Below are 18,597 nucleotides of genomic sequence, written 5' to 3' on the forward strand. Positions count from 1 at the left end.
TAAAAAAAAAAAAAACCTTGACAGCCAATCACAATCAACGTTCACTGACCAAGTTTAAAAGGGTATGATGCGAGACTATGGACCACACAACACCCATTCAGAAGAGTTTCTTTCTGTTAGCATGCTCCCTCACACTTGCCACATGCTGCGGTTGTATAACACAAGGTGTTTTTATAAATACCATCAATCAATGTCTAAACTATCCTTTAAGTTTTGTTTAGTGAGTCCACTCGTCTTCTAAGGTAAACACAGGACCACTAAAACATGTAGGCAGCGAGAGTTTCCCCAGCCAATACATTCAAACACCTTCACAATCTCCTAATTTGGTATTGTCTTGTATTATGTTTATTGGGAGAGAGTTAACTATACTAAAATGGAAGTGGTTGGTACAAAAATGCCCTACAAGGCAACCCATGCTCCCCGACACATACAGTACACCCACACTCACAGCTCTGACATAGACAAATCAACTAAATCAAAGATCATTTGGAATATTTATTATGACACACAGCAGACATTAAAGAGGGATGTCAAATGACTTACAAACATTTAGACAGTAGGTTAATACAAAAAAAACAACCTACAATTAAGAGCCAATCAAAATGTCCCTCACAGTTCAAGACAAACAGGGGCTGAATACAATAACTGCTGGAACGAATGGCTGCATGGAAGGTATTCAAACAAACCTTTGAACACCAGTGGAAGTTTTTGGAATGAAATGAGCCATAATTCTCAAGAAATATGATAAAAGGCACTTAAGGAAAAAAAAAAGAAAAAAGCTTAAATTGAAATGAAGAATCACATACATGGGGGGCCTGACGGACAAAAATAAAATAAACGTGTTTGATTTCTTCAACCGCTCATGACCATCCTTACAAGTTCTGTAGAAGAAAGAAAAACAAGAATAAGTATGAGGCAGTGATCCAAGAAAATTCAACACAGTAGATCAGCAAATGTTGCCATGGACACTTCACGTTAAGTTCTAGATACTTCTAGACCCATAACAGCCACAGATCGTACTAAAACAACAGACTTCATCTGTAGCTCAGTAACATTTCCCTGCAACAACAGGAGGTGAAATGCAGAAGCCCCAGGATGATTTGAAGGAAAGGGGGAGGAAAAGAGATTGTCCAGGCCTAAAGAAAATTAGAACGAGTTAGCATACCTTATAAAGGCATGGGGAGAACAGATACATACAGAGATACAAAACAGACAGAAAGCAGGAACAGCAATGTAACGGGACTGGAAACGAACTAACAATACACCTCTTTACAAAGCCTCCTAAGGTAATAGCAAATGTTCAAATCACAAAGTAGGATATTCTATAAAGGATAGGGCTGGGGGTTTACACAAATTTCATGATTCGATCACGATTATGATTCACAATTTTTAACTCAGCCAGAATCCACTACACTGGCACCGTTTTAGCCTTTAATATGATACCGACTGTCATTTTTCTTTCACAACACCATCAGCTTCTATACACTCAATGGCTTCGTACACACTGCAGAGATTTAGGAGTGACAGGAACATTTAAAAAGAGCAATTAATCAGTTATGACTCACGTTAATGACCAAAATCTGTGTGTTGGATTGATAACTGTATTTGGCTGCAGTGTGTATATGGCCAGCCCGATCTCACAGCAATTTGTACATATTTTACGAGGTGGCTAATTTGTACGAATTCATACGACCACACTCGTACAAATTCATACGATTTTTGCCAATTGTATGAATTTGTACAAATGACCTACACCTAACCCCGCCCCTAAACCTACCCGACACTGGGGTTTAGACAAATCGTATCAAATCGTACGAGTGAGGTTGTACAAATTCGTACGAATTAACCACCTCGTAAAATACATACGAATTGGTCGCGAGATAGCATTGATATGGCCTATTAAAACTAGTGCAAGTAAAAGGGATTTGAATATACAATATTAAAACTGTAACATGTATTTCAGAATAATGTGGAATGACTTATGTGGTGGGGGGGGGGTTGGCATCAGGGCAACAGCGGGATTCAGGAGACGCCTATGCACATGCAGAAATGCTACATGCTACGCTACAGCCAGGGGACGCAGTAGAGAGGGAGCTGCAGGAGAGAAGAATGAGTAAAAACAAACAGAGGACCATCCGTACCCTCTCCTCAACCAGCCATAATGTGGCGTACAAGTGCTGTCAGAAGGAAAGGCAAATGGATTAAACACAGACTTCAAAACTTTTGCTGTAGTTTTGATGTTCAGAGAAGAAAAAAAGCCCATATGTGACTGTTGTACCTTCATAATTGATGCAGCCATTAGCGTCCTCATGTCCTGCCAAGAGCGTCTCCACCTCTTCCTCTGTCATCTTCTCACCTATCATAAAACACGGGCAAGCTGAATCAAATTCTTCTCAAAAAAGATTTTTCATTCTGTTTTCAAAAGAACGTTATTCTGAACAATTTGTTGGCGTTTAGTCTCTTTGGGATTGAAAGGACTGATATTTTATTCATCAAAAAGTGTCATTCAATACAAATTCAAATCTTAAAAATATATATTTAAAATAAAACTGTACTCGCAGATAATATATTAAATAAAATGCTCATGAAAATCTTCAACATTTAAGTACACTGTAATAATGTCAAATCAAAACTTTCTATTCAAGGTACATTTTAAATCAAGAATTACAGATGCACAATTATTTGAGGCATTGACTAACATACTAAGGTACATGTAAAGTACTTCATTATACTTTTAACTGTAGAGAATTATTCAATACTACATTTTAAGTTAATATATTTTAAATGTACTAAACTGCAGCTTCATCATTACAAATGTTTTAATAGAAATGACATATTAGATTAGTTTTCCATAAATGCAAAAGCACACTTTAACCATGTTTTAAATAACAAACACCTACTTAAGTGGGTCAAATAAAGCACTCTAAAGATCAGCTAACTGCACTTAATATAAATATTAATATAAACTCAAACTAATATATTTTACATTTTCACTGAATTGCAATTAAAGCCCAAATAAGTGTCTAAAAACATTATATTCAGTTGGCACTTGAGCAAATTCTTTTACAACATATTATTTCCATCATAATTACTCTTTTTAAAAGTATGCTAACGTGTAAGCAGATTTAAAAAGAACAGCACTCTCAGTTAAAGATGACAACAACAGAAAAAAAACATTCTAAGATGCTTGCTAAGTGGAAGAAACTTTGAAAATAATCAAAGAAAGACAGTATTGTAATATCATTCTAAAAGAGGCAGTGACTCTTTACCCAGCGTAGTTAGGACATGACGTAGCTCAGCGCCCATCACCGTTCCATTTCCCTCTTTGTCAAACACACGCAGCCCCTCCACAAAGTCCTCAAAGGAACCCTGATCCTTGTTCTTAGCGATGGCCTGCAGCATGGGAAGGAACTGCTCGAAGTCCAGCATTTTCATGTTCATATCTGAGAAAAAGCACAATAAAAATCACACTTATTTTCATTCATGCCAATCATCTTAACCCACTAAGCAACCAAAAAAAGAATCACTTTATAATTGAATTATAATTGTGGAGAATACAGACACATTTAGATTAAATCAGTGGGACTGTTTGAAATGAGTCGGAGTGCATTTACATTACATTTACATTTAGTCATTTAGCAGACGCTTTTATCCAAAGCGACTTACAAATGAGGACAATGGAAGCAATCAAAAACAACAAAAGAGCAATGATATATAAGTGCTATAACAAGTCTCAGTTAGCCTAAACACAGTATACGTAGCAAGGGCTTTTAAACAATATAATAAATAAAAAGAAAACAGATAGAATAGAAAAAGAATAGAGCAAGCTAGTGTTAGATGTCCTTTTTTTATAATTGTATAATAAATGAAAAGAAAATAGATAGAATACAAAAAGATTAGAAAGGTAGTTCGATTTTTTTATTTTATTTTTAAATAGAATTAGAATAGTGAGTGCAAAAGTTAGAGGGTCAAATAAAGATGGAAGAGATGTGTTTTAAGCCGATTCTTGAAGATGGCTAAGGACTCAGCTGCTCGGATTGAGTTGGGCATTTAGACTTAAAGGTTAAAAAAAAATGTATAGCTTATTGATCAGGGGAAGTAACAGTCATATGGTTTTGAAACAACATGAGGGTGAGTAAATGACTGTTTTTTCTTTTAGAGTGAACTATCCCTTTAAATGAACTGAACAAGGCTTTCAAACATTGCTATTTTCAGTCAATAAATCTGGCATGATTCAACCTTACATATACTGACAACATTTAACAGTTATATCATTTCCTGTTCTAAAACAAGTCAATAAATGCATATTTTTAGCAAATAATACAGACCAAGGCATGCCTAAGTCACAGAAACCAAAGACAGGCCTGACCTTCATTACTGGGGTTGCCTAGGACTTTAAGGACCTCAGCATTGACAGGGTTCTGCCCCAGAGCACGCATCACATCCCCACACTGATTGTACATGATCTTCCCATCTCCTGTTCGGTCAAACAGGAGGAAGGCCTCCTTAAATTCTGTTAGTGAGAGAATGAGAGTGAGAAAATGCATTAGGCGGGTGATGCAGAAAATTATTTGTAGTTATGTGGACTGAAAATGAAAATGACAATGAGTAAAAATCCATGTGATTTATTTTAAAGCAACAAGAACATCTTATAAATATAAAATTGTTAGGCTTCTAGTTCCTGCTTGAGGCTTTAAGATCACTATCATAGCGCTTGGCAGAGCAGCTTACAGGAATGTGATGCTTCCTGGGCTTCCCTGAGTCAAACTTCACACACACACACACACACACACTTACTGTGATTAACCATATATGGGCAGAAAAGAGAACAAGCACTACATCAACAGGAATATGACACACTTACACGATGCACAGTGTAATCCACCGTTTTTAATAAACAAGGGGGAACATTACATAACAGACCAACACAAGAATTAAAAATGCATTAAAAAGAACATACTAAAGAACATACACAATTCAGGGACACAAGAATGATACTGAACATTTTTGCTGTTATTGTTGTCTTTTTTTCTTTAACTTGTTCAAACTTAAGCACAGCAGTTTATCATGAAGGAAGTGATAGATCTGATTTGTTATTTATAAGGAATAAATTATGTTGCCTATACTCTTTCTGGAGTTGATTGTAAACACGCAAAATTGAATAAAGCACAATATGAGTTGTTTTGCTCAGGAACAACTCTGTGTTATAAAGTGAGCATGAAATGAAATGTTACACTAACAATTTAATAAATGTTGATCTTATTGTGAATGATTCATTCATGCATACTTTTTTACTTTGCCATAAAAAATCTAATTCTACCTTCTTGTTAAACTCTTTCTAGTGACGTATGCAACACTTCAACCTACATGTTTTTTGTTATCAATAATTTATTACATTTGGATGCACACCACAATACAGTAGAAAAGATCTGTCGCTTCAGTTTCACGATTCGGTTAGGTGAATGACTCACTCATGACTTGTCGCCACCTACTGGTAGAAACAAAATGACCTGCAAACGGATCACTGGACGAGTCAGTGAGCGAATCTTTTCAGTGAACGGATTCAAAAGATTAGTGTCAGTGAGATGAATCAACCAGCAGGACTGCCTTGTGATCACTAAATGTTTAACCTGGAGCTTTGTGCTGCTGCTGCTGCTGCTGCTACGACCTATCAGGTGAAAAAAACTATTTATTTTATAATAGTAGCAGCTCCAGTCCTTCAAACGCGACGCATCTGTAAACTGCATGCACTTCAACCTCAGCATGTCAGCACCAGAAATTAATACATAAGAAACCTCATTTTTCTGTTACGTTTTGGCATTAGGTACAGCGAGCACAAGCATCATATCAAGCCCATCTGAGAGCTAAGCATTGACTGCACATCTGTCAGCCAGTTTAACTGATGTGCAGGCCTAACGTTACGTTTATTTTGCAATAATCGGCAAAACAATCGCAACTATATAACCACGTCGAATTCATAGCATCACCATATTTAAATAGTCAACATTTATTACTCACCACAAATCTGGTCCTCTGTGAAGTCAGACTGTCCATGCCAGGATAAAGAGGGCAATAGAGAAGATCAGCGTTAAAACAAAAGATGCATTGGTTTGATATTCCAATAATATCCTAAGGATTCTACAATTATCCTACGAAATAAAACACTCAGAGCAAACATTTGAATATTAAAGGCGTAAGATATTGGACTGAGAGCAGAGCTTGGTGGCTTAAATACCTTATGATGATTGGGGTATCAACGTTATGTCCATATTGGTAAACCTACCGACTGCATTACTAATAGGCGTTGGCTGCATTATAGTGAAAACGAGAGCTGGCTATGATAATGTACTTACCATGACTGCAGTGTTTGAGGATGGAGCGGAGGGAGCGTCGGCACGAGCGCTATGTGAATTACAGTATGGGCGCACGCACACTCTCTGCTACGCCGCTATATTCACGATGACGTCATGTCATCTCGATTCAAGGCCAATCAAATAGTGCGGGCGCTGGTTTCCCTCTACTGTCATTACCGGTGTGTCACTACTAAATGCGCAGTTGAAGAAACTTTGAATACCGTAATAATGCAGGGTTTCCCAAACGGTGGGTCGCGAGGGAACTGCAGGAGTTGGTAAGTTGATGCACATTAACATTTACGCGTTTGGCAGAAACTTTTTAGCCAAAGCGACTTACATTCAAAGAAACGTTACACATTTTATCAGTTCTTGTAACGTTACAGTCCCAGGGAATCGAACCCATGACCTCGACGGGGTAGCTGCCTGCGCTACTGTTTTGGCTCCAGATGAAAAGCTAATTCGAATGTAAAATTAAAATAAATAAATGGGGCTGCAGAATTAATTATCGAAATAATAATAAAATCACTATATAAGTTAGTGTGCTTATCAAATGTAAGACGTAATTGTTTAAATAAGTAAGGTGTTGAGCATTGAAGCGCGGCACTGTTCATTCACAGATGAGCAGCTCATGATCCGGTGTTTTCAGCATCTCATATTCATCTCACTCAATTCACATATGTTAATAGGTTGTATGTATTTCAATACAAAAATTTCGCAAAAAGCTCAAAGGGCTTGAATGTTTGAAAGTGATTAATTTAAGACATAAATAGTGACTTTTAGTGTAAAATTAAATTATAATTTTCATCAAATATTTTTTTATTTTACAGTACAATTTATTTATAACAATAATATACTTGTCTTTTTTATGATTAGAGTCTATTATTAGACCTATCATTATTATTATATTTCATTTGATGGTTTCCTGAAACACTAGTGACATCAGAGAACAGTGAACATGCAAATGTGCCATTATTAAAATATTAAAGGGTAGAACAGTGGATCTCCAGGATCAGGATTGGATACACCTGTTGTAAAGCCTTTAACTTTTCTGAACATTTTTTGTATATAAAGGCAACATGCATGGCATCTAAAGAGATGCTGGACCTGGTAAATCAAAGTTGACATGGCTTCTAGTTTTCCAGCAAGGTGACCCACATAAAGATCTAAGAACTGACTTTTAAAATATAAGTTGTGTGATCATTACCAGGTTAATGAAAAAATGTGGAATAGTTCCATTTCACAGTAATGTAATTTGCATCGATTCCAATGCATGTCTCTAAAATATCATCTTCTGAACAGATGTTCAAAGTTAGAAATATGCACATTCTTCTTGCACTCCATTAGATGGCACTAAAGATTCAGTGAAGACGGGTATTAGCACATTATGAATATAAGAATGAACAGACAATTATTCAATTTAGTTTTTTACCAGTAACAGGTCAGTGTCAAAACAATAATGTCTATTACACCACTTTACAATTCATTTTCTTAATTCACTTCATGAATAAACTAGAATTTTTGTTGGGGGATGCAGGCAGAGATATCATGGATATGATCTGATCCTGTTTTTGGTTAAAATGGCTAAAAAAATTAAAGATGTATAGTAATTTTTGTACATTTTACTGAAAATATGATTTTAAACCAAGCTGATGAGACAAATTTCACAAGTTTATCCTTTAAGGAAATAGATTTTCTCATTCAAACAGCTCTGTTCACTCCTCCTGACTGGTTCCCTCTCCACACTGGAAACGTATGAAGTCTAGCACACATGCATCCTGTAGAGTCAGGTACTGTCCCACAGTATATTTGGGATCTAGAAGGAAGGTCTGGGGCAAAAGTCTCGTCTCAGATTCACCACCTGGTATATCGTCCATGTTGCCAAGAGAAACAGGTGCTTCGCCCACTATATGTTGCCCCAGCTTCCTTCCCAGAGCGCCCATGCCTTCCTTAGGTCCACCTTGAAACACAACTAGCGATCCATAGCGCCCCATCTCAATGCCAACCTGCCCGGGAACTGCTCCATGTACGTATGAGCCAATGTGCCAATCAGAGGGCACAGCAAGTGATACGGCGCGCCGTGTGCCAATGTTTTCACCTAATCGCCCTGAAAGGGAAAAAATCAGAATACTGAAATGAGAAAAATTATTTTTATTATTATATTTAATTATTAGGAAGTAGACAATAGTCAGGGTGTGCTGAAAATGCTTACAAGCTGTGCAAATCATGTTGTGAAGATAATCACATCATGTAATTATATAATTTTTTTGTACAATGCTGATTTGCTGCTCAAGAAACATTTGTTATTATTATCAATGGTGAAAACAGTTGTTCTGCTTAATATTTTAACATTTTCCAGGATTATTTGATGAACAGACAGAACAGCATTTATTTGAAGCAGTTTTTTGTGTAATATTGTAAATATATCATGGTTTATCTCACCTATAGTGAAGGCTATCTGATCTGCCAGCGAGGGTCCCTCAGGAACGTGGAGCTTAGTAATATCCTCAGAAGACAGCACACTCTGAATCAGAGAACAGATCAGCAGTCAGAGGTAACAGAAGGTGTGGAAGAAATACACCTTTCTGAAAATGCCAATCATGGGCATGTACCTTAATATACCCTGTCTGTTTTTTGCTGCTGTGATGAGCCATTATTGAACAAGCAACATCCTTTACCAACTGTTGAAATTTCTCATTCCTCGCCACAAAATCTGTCTCACAGTTCACCTGAAAAAGAAAAACATACATTTTAGTTCAATCACAATCCATCATTTTGGGGACCAATTACACATTGTGTGGTAAGAATATGTTAACATACCTCAACCATGACAGCAGCATTGTCACCCATAAGGAGACCAATCAGCCCTTCCTTGGCTTTCCGACCTTCCAGTTTACTCGCTTTGCTCCAGCCCTCTTTTTTGGCTTGTTCATGCAGCCAGATTTCTGCCTGCAAACATCAAATTTAGCAAATCTTAATTAGCTCATCCTTACCATGTACAGACTTGTGGCTGCACACCCATATTTTATGCACATCTAAATTACATAATATATACAACTATGACAATGATGTGAGTTTACTGTTTGTGCTTGACAAATCAGATGACTGTTAATTGATACATAGCATCTTGTTAGAAACATTTCAGTTTAAAAAATACAGTGGGTTTAAAATTAAAGTAGTGAAATTAAAAGAAATATGAATATTCTGGGTTTAACACACAATAATTTAGAATTTACATTATATGTGTTAAACCCAGAATTTTATTTTTAGTCTTTTAATTTCACTTCTTGAAAGATATAAAGAAAAAAAGTTATTTTAAATAAGGCACTTAAAATGGAAGTGAATGGTTGGCATTTTTTTCAATAGAAAGAGACATAGAGAGAGAGAGATTTGACTCTCTAAACTCTGATGTTTCCAGCACATGTAGATTATGTTATGCCATATTACTCTATTATATTACTTAGATGTATATTTGTATATTCATGTATATTTCTAACTTATACACTTACATATACTCAATTAATGTTCCACTACATGCTTAATACTTTTTATATATTGTTATTATTACTATAATTTTTTTCTTTCTAACACATATGTGCACTATTTTTAAGCAGCCCAGCTGCAACTGCTTTGCCAATACAAATGTACAGTTTTTGTCATGCCAATAAAGCTCACCTAAATTGAAAATTTAAACTGAATTGAAATTGAGAGAGAGAGCGAGAAAGAAAGTAAAAATGGCACTTACAGTGGAAGTGAATTGGGGCATTTTTAGCTGTTTTTGCAGCTACTTTTGCTCAGTATATCCGAAAGTGAGAGACTTTTAATCAATTTAATCTAATCCCTTTTTTTCTGGTTAACTTTTAGGATTATGCCAGTGAGTATATGGCTAATATTTGGATTCCATGGGGAGAATGTGATGATGACATGAAAAAATATTACATAGGACCCTCCTTTCTTTTTACAGCCAGCTTTTAAAAATGTTTAGAAAACAGTGGACGGTCCCACCTGTGTAACGTCATTGTTGAATTTCTCCAGTGCCTTTTTGCAGTTGATGAAGGTGTAGCCCGTAGATTTTCGTAATTTCAGGAGAAGTGCTTTATCTGCTGCTAAACTCGGGCAGCTGGTGTAGAGAGACTGAACATGCTGCGCGAGACATCCCTATGAACAACATATTATTAATATGACACATGATATATTGGTGCCACAGAGCCGTATGCAAACCAATATACAATACTGTCATTGTTATTTAAAATACTGTTATTTAAAAACGCCTTTATTTGAATAACAAGCCAAGTATTTCATAAAACAGACTGCCATGCAAAGAGCATCATAACTTCTGAAACATTTGGTAGTCAAAATCATTCAAAGATTAGAGTGTGAAATATGACAAATGCGTCAAAGCCCACCTTGACTACTTCTGTCCTGACAGATCGAAATAAAGAATACAAAACCATTTCTATATCTTCCTCTGGACTAACACAGGCTTTCTTACATCAGTAACTGGAATGTCATTGAAACACGCTTTTTACAGAAAGAGAGAAAGGTCAAGCTGAAGACAGTTCAGGAGTCACATGAAGCGCCATCTACTGCACAAGAGTTTAAACTACAGCTCACTGAAGAACAGAAGGAGCAGTGTAATTCATTATAAACAAATGAAAAGAACAAAAATAACAATGCCTAACGAAATTGGAATGCACATTAAAACACAACTTCAACTGATTCAAAGTAAAATATGAGGAAAAACAAATCCACACTTCAAAAAGATTAAGAACATGTGTCAGCTCTGCACCAGCGCACGTGGAGATAAAAACCTTTGAAAAAAGTATTGTGATTGCAGTGTGAAAGCTACCACCTGGTCTTTTCGACTGTTTGCACATAGAAGACTTTCTTGCCAAGAACACATTCTTGCCAAATGGATTAGTCCATGATTTCAAGAAAGTATATTGTATTAAATGCAGTATATAAATGCTATATTCATCTTTTCCACCAGATGTCTACCATTCCTGGAGCCTGTAAACTGGATAGATTTTGGACCAGCTGACTGAAAAAGAGAAACGAAGAATAATTTATTTTATTATTTATTTATTTATTTATTATCAGCTTCCTCTTTTTTATTATCTCACCACTCCCAAAATTGCCTTTATCCTCGTAGCAACGCAGCAAAACGAGTCACCTGGTACTTTATCAAATATTAGTAGTTATTATCCCAACAGAATGTTTTGGTGCATGGGAGGAGTTCCCTAAGGTTTTATTGATCTGAGATGGTATAAAAACCAAACTGAGTCTTAATCTGCAGTTTGTGCGTCTGGATCGTCTAAAGTCCATAATGAAGGTCACCCTCATCCTCTTTCTCACCATCACCCTGATCTCTCAGGGCTACAGTGGTAAGTTCATACCTTCTATTTCCATCCAAATGTATAAGTTATTAAACTAAACATGTTCATGTATCTTTTGTTCTTGTACACACTAGTTATTATCCCAATGCTCTCTTTCCCAGATTCTCTGGACTTCTGTTAGTGTATAATTGTGATGTTGAATTTTACACTGACTTTTTGTGCCTTATGTCTAATTGTTCTATTTTTTACTCAGTACTATCAAGCTCTAATACTAGTACAAATAGTAGGGTACTTACATGCCTCTGGGTGCCAGATCTTTTCTTACTTTTCTTTTCTTGACTATAAAAAGCAGTGTGGTCGTCAAGGTGAGCTTCAACATCTGTAATTCTGTAAAACATTAGATATTTATTGTCAAAGGGTCAACAAAATCAAAACAAATACATTCTCAGAAAAAAACGGTGGGGTGTTACAAGTACAGAGGCTTAAAGGTATATCTTTGTACCTTATTTACCCCTAAATCGTACATATTAGTACCTTGAAAGTACATATTACATATTAGTTTTTTTCTGAGAGTGTAGGTTTAACAAGGTAGGATGGGAAAAAAGTAGTTAAGTAGCTGGTCTAAAACTGAAGTAACGTTAAATGTTGCTGTTCTGTCAAGCCAGACTGGACTGAAGCTTGTAGTTTAACAAATATAATTCAAAACTCCTTGTCTGTGTTCAATAAGACAAAAGGCACAAAGGTTTTTTTCATCTCTTAAATACAGTACAATTCTCAAGGTCTGTTGAGTCACGTGGGGAAAATTAACATTTTATAACAGGCATAAAAATAAGAGAAAGAATTAGTTGTAAATATTACGGGGTAACTCAGTAACCCTGAGTCCTGTTTATTTTGTATCCAGAAAGTGGCATGAAACTCAACTGTGTCCACTTCTATAGTTTCACACACTTTGTTAATCTCAAAATTCTTCCCAAAATACTAAACACCGTAGTTCCTATTATGTAATTAATCACAGTTTCAGTTGACTTATTTGTATGAAGAACACTTACAATAACATTCAGACAATTCAGGGAACTGTCATCTATTTATTTATTTTCATAAAACATTTTTTATGATTATTTTACATTATTTTCAGTCTACAAATGCTACTACAGGTAAGATAAATCTGATGTAAGTTAAATTCGAATTGCTGTTACGGTTGTACCTGTCAACAACAGCACAAATCTGCACTGCACCCAGCATTGTGTGACACAAACTTATAAAAACAGAAACAATAATAAACTTAAATCCAGTTAGATTAACAGTTATGAACACTGAACACGTTGACATTTTCTTGACTCCAATTTTAGAAACTGAATGTTGAAATTTGAAACTATAAATTGCAGTAATTGCTTGGTTATCTTAATTGCAGTAATTACTATTTCAGTTTTTCTCATACTTTATTCTTTAATTTTGCTCAGGCTTTGTCAGGTTTGTCTTTCCTCATCAGCCACTAACTCTTTCTTTATGAATCCATTTCATATCCCGCATTAGCCAGTGTTTCTGATGCTGAGATCAAGTCTTTGTCCGAGACACTGTACAAGTTAGACCATAACAGGGCCACAGCCTCAGAGCTGGTTATTGATCCTCAGACACTGATCTCTTCTTCTGAGACCGGCTCCAGGAATGACCACTCATCACGCCCGTAAGACACAAACTGTACACACAGATAACCACATACAGGATATACACAAACATGCATGTGATTATGTATTCTAATGCACTCTTTCTCTCTTAGAATGTTCAAGCAAGTGAGTAGTACTTTGCTGTCCAAGCCCACATATAAAGCTCTGCTGAATCTATTAGACAACTATAGAAGGGTGACAGGAGAAGTGGAGGATGTGCCCTCACAGGAAGTGCAGGAGCAGGACACTTTCCTCCAACAGACCATGAACACTGATGTGGGAAGGGAGCTTTACAATTTCCTCCACTCTAAAGGTACGTGTAACTCTAAAGATGTGTCAGACCTTTTGAATTTTAGTGACCTCAGTGTGATAAAAATAATGTGATTTGACATATTTACAATATGTTTACATATTTTAGTATTAATTCAATAATGTTTCAAATAAATTCTTTCGACGTTGATTATAATAAGAACTGTTTCTTGAGGAGCAAATCAGTATATTAGAATAATATTTGAAAGATCATGTGACATTGAAGATGTCTATAATGTGAAGTAATGTCTACTAAAAAATCAGCTTTGCCATCGCAGTAATAAATTATATTTTAAAATATATTAAAATAGAAAAGAGCTTTTGAATTATAATTGTATTTCACAATATTATAGTTTTTACCCTATTTTTTTATCAAAGAAATGTAGCCACGGTGAACATAAGATGCTTCTTTCAAAACATTTTCGAAAAAATCTTACCAATCCCAAACTTCTGAAAGGCGGTGTACATTCTTGTTTTATATGTAGTATTAATATTTTACTAATATCCTAAACTCTTTACTAGAAGAAAAGAGTTTAATGCACTACAAAACGATAAAATGTAATTTAAATAGATTATGCAAAATATTAGAATTTAAAAACCGCTGTTTTTTTAGGTGTATACTCATCACAAAGCGAGTTTATCCAGGATCTGAAGATGATGTGGTTTGGTCTTTACTCTCGATCTAGTGGCAAACTGGACTCTAGCGGGTTTGAGCACATCTTTGTAGGTCAGTCTGAGTAAACCACATGTGATTTGCTTTCAGACTGCTGTTTATCTCTCTTTGGCTCACATGCATGTGTCAACAGGAGAAATTAAGGGTGGAAAGGTGTCTGGTTTCCACAACTGGCTGCAGTTTTATCTGAATGAGAAACAGGGACTCCTGAATTACTACAGCCATAGCTTTAATGGCCCTGTGAGTTCTAATGAGCATGTGAATCAAAACAAACCAGTGCTAGTACAACATGCATTTTAAAAGTCTGGATGTCTACTTGTTTAAGAAGTTTTGATCTAGTAAAAGACAAGTTTCTCCTCTCTTTCAGTGGAGCACATATCCTGATGTATTTGGAATGCAGTTTGAATGGGATGGCTATTTCAAAGAGGTTGGTTCTGCTATTATTGGCTGTAGTCCTGAATTTGATCTGGCTATCTACAGTCTCTGCTACATCACCCGCCCCGGCAAAAAGTGAGTTGTGCACATTCATTCATCAAATAAAACTCATTTTTGTTAATATGAGTAAATCTACAAATTTTTATATGCATTGCATGAAATGCTCATCTGTTTGACTGTATTCTCAGATGTTATGTGAGTTTGGGAGGACAGACTCTGGGCATTCAGACCTATACATGGGATAACAGCAGCTATGGGGATGGAAAGAAGTACATTGCCTCTGCTTACCCTGCCACACCATGATTCCCTGTCATCTGAATATCATTATCAGCAGACTCACAACCAGAACAACTCATCTGCAATCTTAATTCTTCTCTTGGTTGTTCGAGGTTTATGTTGGACCAATTAAAACACAAGAATAGAAAAACACCCTTCCTGTCTGTATTTCTACAAATACATAATAATATTCTTTCACACTCTCTGTCAAAATCTTGTCTATCGTTTAGTCTGTTAAGCAAACTTGTATGTCACATATAATTTATTTCCATTTTAAATTTGATTTAAAACCATTTTCAAATTAATAATTTATGATAGAATCATATTCTTGACATGTCAATACCTTCTGTAATTATACTACAAAAAAATTGAAAGAACAGAACAAATAACAAAGTCTTACAAATGGCTTTATTTACATAAAATACAAAATCTTCCTAGATTTGACATGTATGAAAGTGATAGATCTGAGGTTTGAGGTTATGGATCAGTGTCAGCGGCGCAGCGGAAGCCCAGATTAGAGGCAGAACTGTCCGGAGTATTTTGACTATGGGCTGCACACCTGTATCTGTAGCAGTAAGACTACAGAGAGAGAGAAACATATGTTAACATGTACATAAACAAGCTGTATAAAAGCTTCCAGATGAAGGTTGTATTTTCCTCTTAGGTGCATATATATGTGGTGTATAATATGTGCACACCAGCTTTACACTACTGTTCAAAACTTTGGGGTCGGTGAGATTTGTTTTTGAAGGCTCTTATGCTCACCAATGCTGCTTTTATCTGAACAAAAATACATCAACTAACTTTGTCTATTTTAATAGATTTTAAAATTAAATTTCTTCCTGTGACGGCATAGCTGAATATTCAGCATCAACATCAATGTTGAAAGCAGCTATATAATTTAATTATTTTGTGGAAACCATTATTTTTTTTTTCAGGATTCCTTGATGAATAGAAAGTGTAAAAGAGCAGCATTTATTTGAAATAGAAATCTTTTGAAACATGACTTTAGTGTCAGTAAAGTGAATCAACTGAATCCTTTTTGCTAAATAAAAGTATTAACTTCTTTAAAAAAAAAACTCAAACCTTTTGAATGTAGTATACTTACATAAGCATTTTAGCTAACATAAAATATCCCACACCTCAATAACCCTGATGTACTTATGTCAGTTATACATTAGATGGCTTAGTGTATGTTTTACCTTGTGGCACATGTAGGATCCTCCTTTTTTGACTCTGTCTGTCCCTGTTTCTGGTCCTTTCTGTGGAAAAAAATGATAAGTCACAAGGATAAGGGTTTAATGCATGAACAGCCTAATATTAAAGAAAGAACTTTAAAGTGTGGATGTGTGTGTAGTTGACTCAGATTAGTCTCACAGGGTTGTACTTGTCTTCTGTAGTGTGATGCACATTCCACCAGTCTGCCGTCCACTCCCATGCATTTCCCACCATGTCATACAGCCCAAAGCCACTGGCAGGTTTCACTGGTGACTACCAAGGAGCAGCAGTCACCTACTGACCATGAATATACAAACTGAAGTGCTGCTAAGTTATCTATAAATGCACATTCTGGCTATTCTTGGCTACATTTGGAGATTAAGATCTCGAGCTCTTTTTCTAAAACAAGAGTTCATGGAGGCACAAAGAGATAGGTCCATTACTTGACTATATTTGTAGTTAATTTTTAACTTTCCAAGACATTCTGTTCTTTAGCCCCCTCTTGAATTCATTTCAATTCAGTGTTACCCACAAATATATGTGGGTATTGACTGTACAGACAGTAATATTGTGAAATATTATTACAGTCTAAAATAACTTTTTCTAAAGTTAATTTAATTTAATTTAATTTCAAAACGTAATTTATTCTTGTAATGGTAAAGCTGATTTTTCTTATAATTCTTATAATTATCAATGTTGAAAACCATATTTTTGTGGAAACGGTGATACACTACCATTCAAATGTTTGGAGTAATGCAGGAGTAAAGACTAAAAAAAAGGAAAAAAAGAAATTAATAGTTTTATTTAGCAAGTTGCATTAAATTGATCAAAAGTGACAGTAAAGATATTTATAATGTTAAAAAAGATTTCCATTTATAATAAATAAATCCAACAAGGCCTTATACATTATACATTGTGTGTACTGGTTTCCATCAATAGTTGGCTACTGGATAATTAAAGGAATAGTTTGTCCCAAAATGAAAATCCTGTCATGAATTACTCATCCCCATGTTGTTAAAAACATATATGATTTTATTTCTGCTGTAACAGGTTACTGAAATCTATCGGCCCTCTCTGTTTCACACAGAATGGATTAAATTATATCCATATTCACTCTGGTGATGTCTAAGTTTCTCTATTCTATATTTTAGAAATCATTTTGGTCTGATGTGGACAGCTGCAGATATACAGCAGGGTCTGACAACACAGCATTAGAGGTTGACATAATTTGTTACCCCTCTCTGTTTGACACATTGGCTTTAATATTATCCAAATCTATTTTCTGTATTCACAGAATCTAACAAGGCAGCATATCAGGTTGCCAAAATCTGTTTCTGCCATCTGTTTTACACAGAATGGCTTTAATCAATCTCCAGATTCACTCTGGTGATGTCTGAACTCCCTGACCTGATGCACTGATAAGTGAGCTTGAGTAATACAAAACATATTATAATAGGCTACTGCTGAAATTTCTCAGCTGATTTTTACTTCACATTTATATGATACCTTTGCATAGAGTTAATTAAATGAGATGAATATGACTTAGGCCATATTAAGCCATTTTGATAAACCATGCACAAAATTTAAAACGGTAGTGGTGCTAGTTTAACAACACAGTTAGCAAACGAATATTTAAAAATTTGTTACATCACTCCCGGGTCACCCCTACTTACACATTTTTGCATATTTTGGCTATAAATAAACAGAAGCAGTTTCCCTTTATAGTCTCTATAGACTGTTCACAAGTAGAACAAAATTTTTAGTCAAATACGAGGGGAAATTCTGGGTCTTGTAGTTCTTGAACGCCACAGAATATTGAAGTGACCAGAGCGTAGCACAACTGAAACACAATTTCCCAGAATCCCATCGTACTCCACTGTTTACAGAGTCACTCGGCAAGCCGAAAAGAGACGAACATCGGGGCGATGGACCGTCCTGGACTCTGTGAAGAGTCAGGATAGTAACTTTCTCAAACAGAGGACGAAACACTTGGGAAAATACCGCGGACACTTTTGCTCCAACTTCGTCGGGGAGAGGTGAGAGAGAGACTACACAAGAATAAATGGACTACTAAAAGTTTTGTTCATGAATTATGGTTCATTAAATATTTATCTTATCTGCGGGAGAGCATCGCGCGCGCCCTGCTGAACCCGCCCCTAGGTTACAAAAAGTACCATGAGAAACTCGCATGTAGAAAGAAAGAGAAAAAAGCTACAAACTCAACGAGGAAGACAAAAGTGTATAAGTTGGCCGGAGCTGATGTTTTATACTGCAATCCCAAACAATGTTATGAGTAATTCAAGAAGAGGTCTGGTTCCGTTAGTTTAATCGCATTT

At 35.8% G+C, this 18,597-nt stretch overlaps 5 protein-coding genes across 11 annotated transcripts in view; 2 read left to right on the plus strand and 3 right to left on the minus strand.

Moving 5' to 3' along the window:
- Positions 1-482: 482 nt before the first annotated feature.
- On the minus strand, positions 483-6,500 carry myl6 (myosin, light chain 6, alkali, smooth muscle and non-muscle). Of its 3 annotated transcripts, XM_042758574.1 has the most exons (7): positions 6,354-6,497; positions 6,019-6,046; positions 4,370-4,513; positions 3,270-3,443; positions 2,279-2,356; positions 2,142-2,177; positions 483-881 (listed from the first exon to the last, which is right to left on the minus strand). In XM_042758574.1, exons 1-6 carry the CDS (start codon positions 6,354-6,356, stop codon positions 2,149-2,151), a joined length of 456 nt encoding a protein of 151 aa, XP_042614508.1. In that variant the 5' UTR covers positions 6,357-6,497; the 3' UTR covers positions 483-881; positions 2,142-2,148. The 3 variants fall into 3 exon arrangements, with proteins under 3 accessions (XP_042614508.1, XP_042614509.1, XP_042614507.1); XM_042758575.1 differs by lacking the exon at positions 2,142-2,177; XM_042758573.1 differs by lacking the exons at positions 483-881; positions 2,142-2,177 and having other exon boundaries at positions 2,184-2,356; positions 6,354-6,500.
- Positions 6,501-7,764: 1,264 nt separating this feature from the next.
- On the minus strand, positions 7,765-10,913 carry LOC109067678 (elongation factor Ts, mitochondrial-like). The gene is made up of 6 exons (XM_042758568.1): positions 10,757-10,913; positions 10,356-10,508; positions 9,171-9,299; positions 8,963-9,079; positions 8,793-8,874; positions 7,765-8,457 (listed from the first exon to the last, which is right to left on the minus strand). Exons 1-6 carry the CDS (start codon positions 10,802-10,804, stop codon positions 8,066-8,068), a joined length of 921 nt encoding a protein of 306 aa, XP_042614502.1. The 5' UTR covers positions 10,805-10,913; the 3' UTR covers positions 7,765-8,065.
- Positions 10,914-11,578: 665 nt separating this feature from the next.
- On the plus strand, positions 11,579-15,196 carry LOC109067687 (poly(U)-specific endoribonuclease-A-like). The gene is made up of 7 exons (XM_019084607.2): positions 11,579-11,734; positions 13,220-13,370; positions 13,464-13,663; positions 14,273-14,386; positions 14,466-14,572; positions 14,700-14,842; positions 14,956-15,196. The coding sequence occupies exons 1-7, from the start codon at positions 11,677-11,679 to the stop codon at positions 15,068-15,070; spliced, it is 888 nt and encodes a 295-aa protein (XP_018940152.1). The 5' UTR covers positions 11,579-11,676; the 3' UTR covers positions 15,071-15,196.
- Positions 15,197-15,496: 300 nt separating this feature from the next.
- LOC109067689 (formylglycine-generating enzyme-like) lies at positions 15,497-16,732 on the minus strand. The gene is made up of 3 exons (XM_042758577.1): positions 16,421-16,732; positions 16,246-16,305; positions 15,497-15,622 (listed from the first exon to the last, which is right to left on the minus strand). The coding sequence occupies exons 1-3, from the start codon at positions 16,493-16,495 to the stop codon at positions 15,521-15,523; spliced, it is 237 nt and encodes a 78-aa protein (XP_042614511.1). The 5' UTR covers positions 16,496-16,732; the 3' UTR covers positions 15,497-15,520.
- A 1,410-nt stretch (positions 16,733-18,142) lies between these two features.
- Positions 18,143-18,597, plus strand: part of LOC109067682 (inositol 1,4,5-trisphosphate receptor type 1-like) — a 35,679-nt gene continuing 35,224 nt past the window's right edge. For all 5 annotated transcript variants that reach the window (XM_042758579.1, XM_042758581.1, XM_042758582.1 and 2 more), the window contains exon 1: positions 18,143-18,297. The gene's annotated coding sequence lies outside the window, so the exon portion shown is untranslated. The remainder of the gene's footprint in view (positions 18,298-18,597) is intronic.

The sequence above is a fragment of the Cyprinus carpio genome, chromosome A6 (genome assembly GCF_018340385.1).
Source record: "Cyprinus carpio isolate SPL01 chromosome A6, ASM1834038v1, whole genome shotgun sequence".
Lineage (NCBI taxonomy): Eukaryota > Metazoa > Chordata > Actinopteri > Cypriniformes > Cyprinidae > Cyprinus > Cyprinus carpio.

What these genes read in the sequence shown, in the direction of transcription:
- myl6 (XM_042758573.1), bottom strand. An exon ending in CACAGAGGACCAGATTTGTG is followed by an intron (nt 4,514 to 6,018) that starts GTGAGTAATAAA and finishes TCTCACTAACAG; the next exon opens with AATTTAAGGAGGCCTTCCTC. An exon ending in TCATGTCCTAACTACGCTGG is followed by an intron (nt 2,357 to 3,269) that starts GTAAAGAGTCAC and finishes GTTTTATGATAG; the next exon opens with GTGAGAAGATGACAGAGGAA.
- LOC109067678 (XM_042758568.1), bottom strand. Translation starts at nt 10,804, where the DNA reads ATGGTTTTGTATTCTTTATTTCGATCTGTCAGGACAGAAGTAGTCAAG. An exon ending in TCAGGACAGAAGTAGTCAAG is followed by an intron (nt 10,509 to 10,756) that starts GTGGGCTTTGAC and finishes TGTTGTTCATAG; the next exon opens with GGATGTCTCGCGCAGCATGT. An exon ending in TCAACAATGACGTTACACAG is followed by an intron (nt 9,300 to 10,355) that starts GTGGGACCGTCC and finishes TGATGTTTGCAG; the next exon opens with GCAGAAATCTGGCTGCATGA.
- LOC109067687 (XM_019084607.2), top strand. Translation starts at nt 11,677, where the DNA reads ATGAAGGTCACCCTCATCCTCTTTCTCACCATCACCCTGATCTCTCAG. An exon ending in CAATTTCCTCCACTCTAAAG is followed by an intron (nt 13,664 to 14,272) that starts GTACGTGTAACT and finishes CTGTTTTTTTAG; the next exon opens with GTGTATACTCATCACAAAGC. An exon ending in GCCATAGCTTTAATGGCCCT is followed by an intron (nt 14,573 to 14,699) that starts GTGAGTTCTAAT and finishes CCTCTCTTTCAG; the next exon opens with TGGAGCACATATCCTGATGT.
- LOC109067689 (XM_042758577.1), bottom strand. Translation starts at nt 16,495, where the DNA reads ATGGTGGGAAATGCATGGGAGTGGACGGCAGACTGGTGGAATGTGCAT. An exon ending in CAGAAGACAAGTACAACCCT is followed by an intron (nt 16,306 to 16,420) that starts GTGAGACTAATC and finishes TTTTTTCCACAG; the next exon opens with AAAGGACCAGAAACAGGGAC. An exon ending in GATCCTACATGTGCCACAAG is followed by an intron (nt 15,623 to 16,245) that starts GTAAAACATACA and finishes CTCTCTCTGTAG; the next exon opens with TCTTACTGCTACAGATACAG.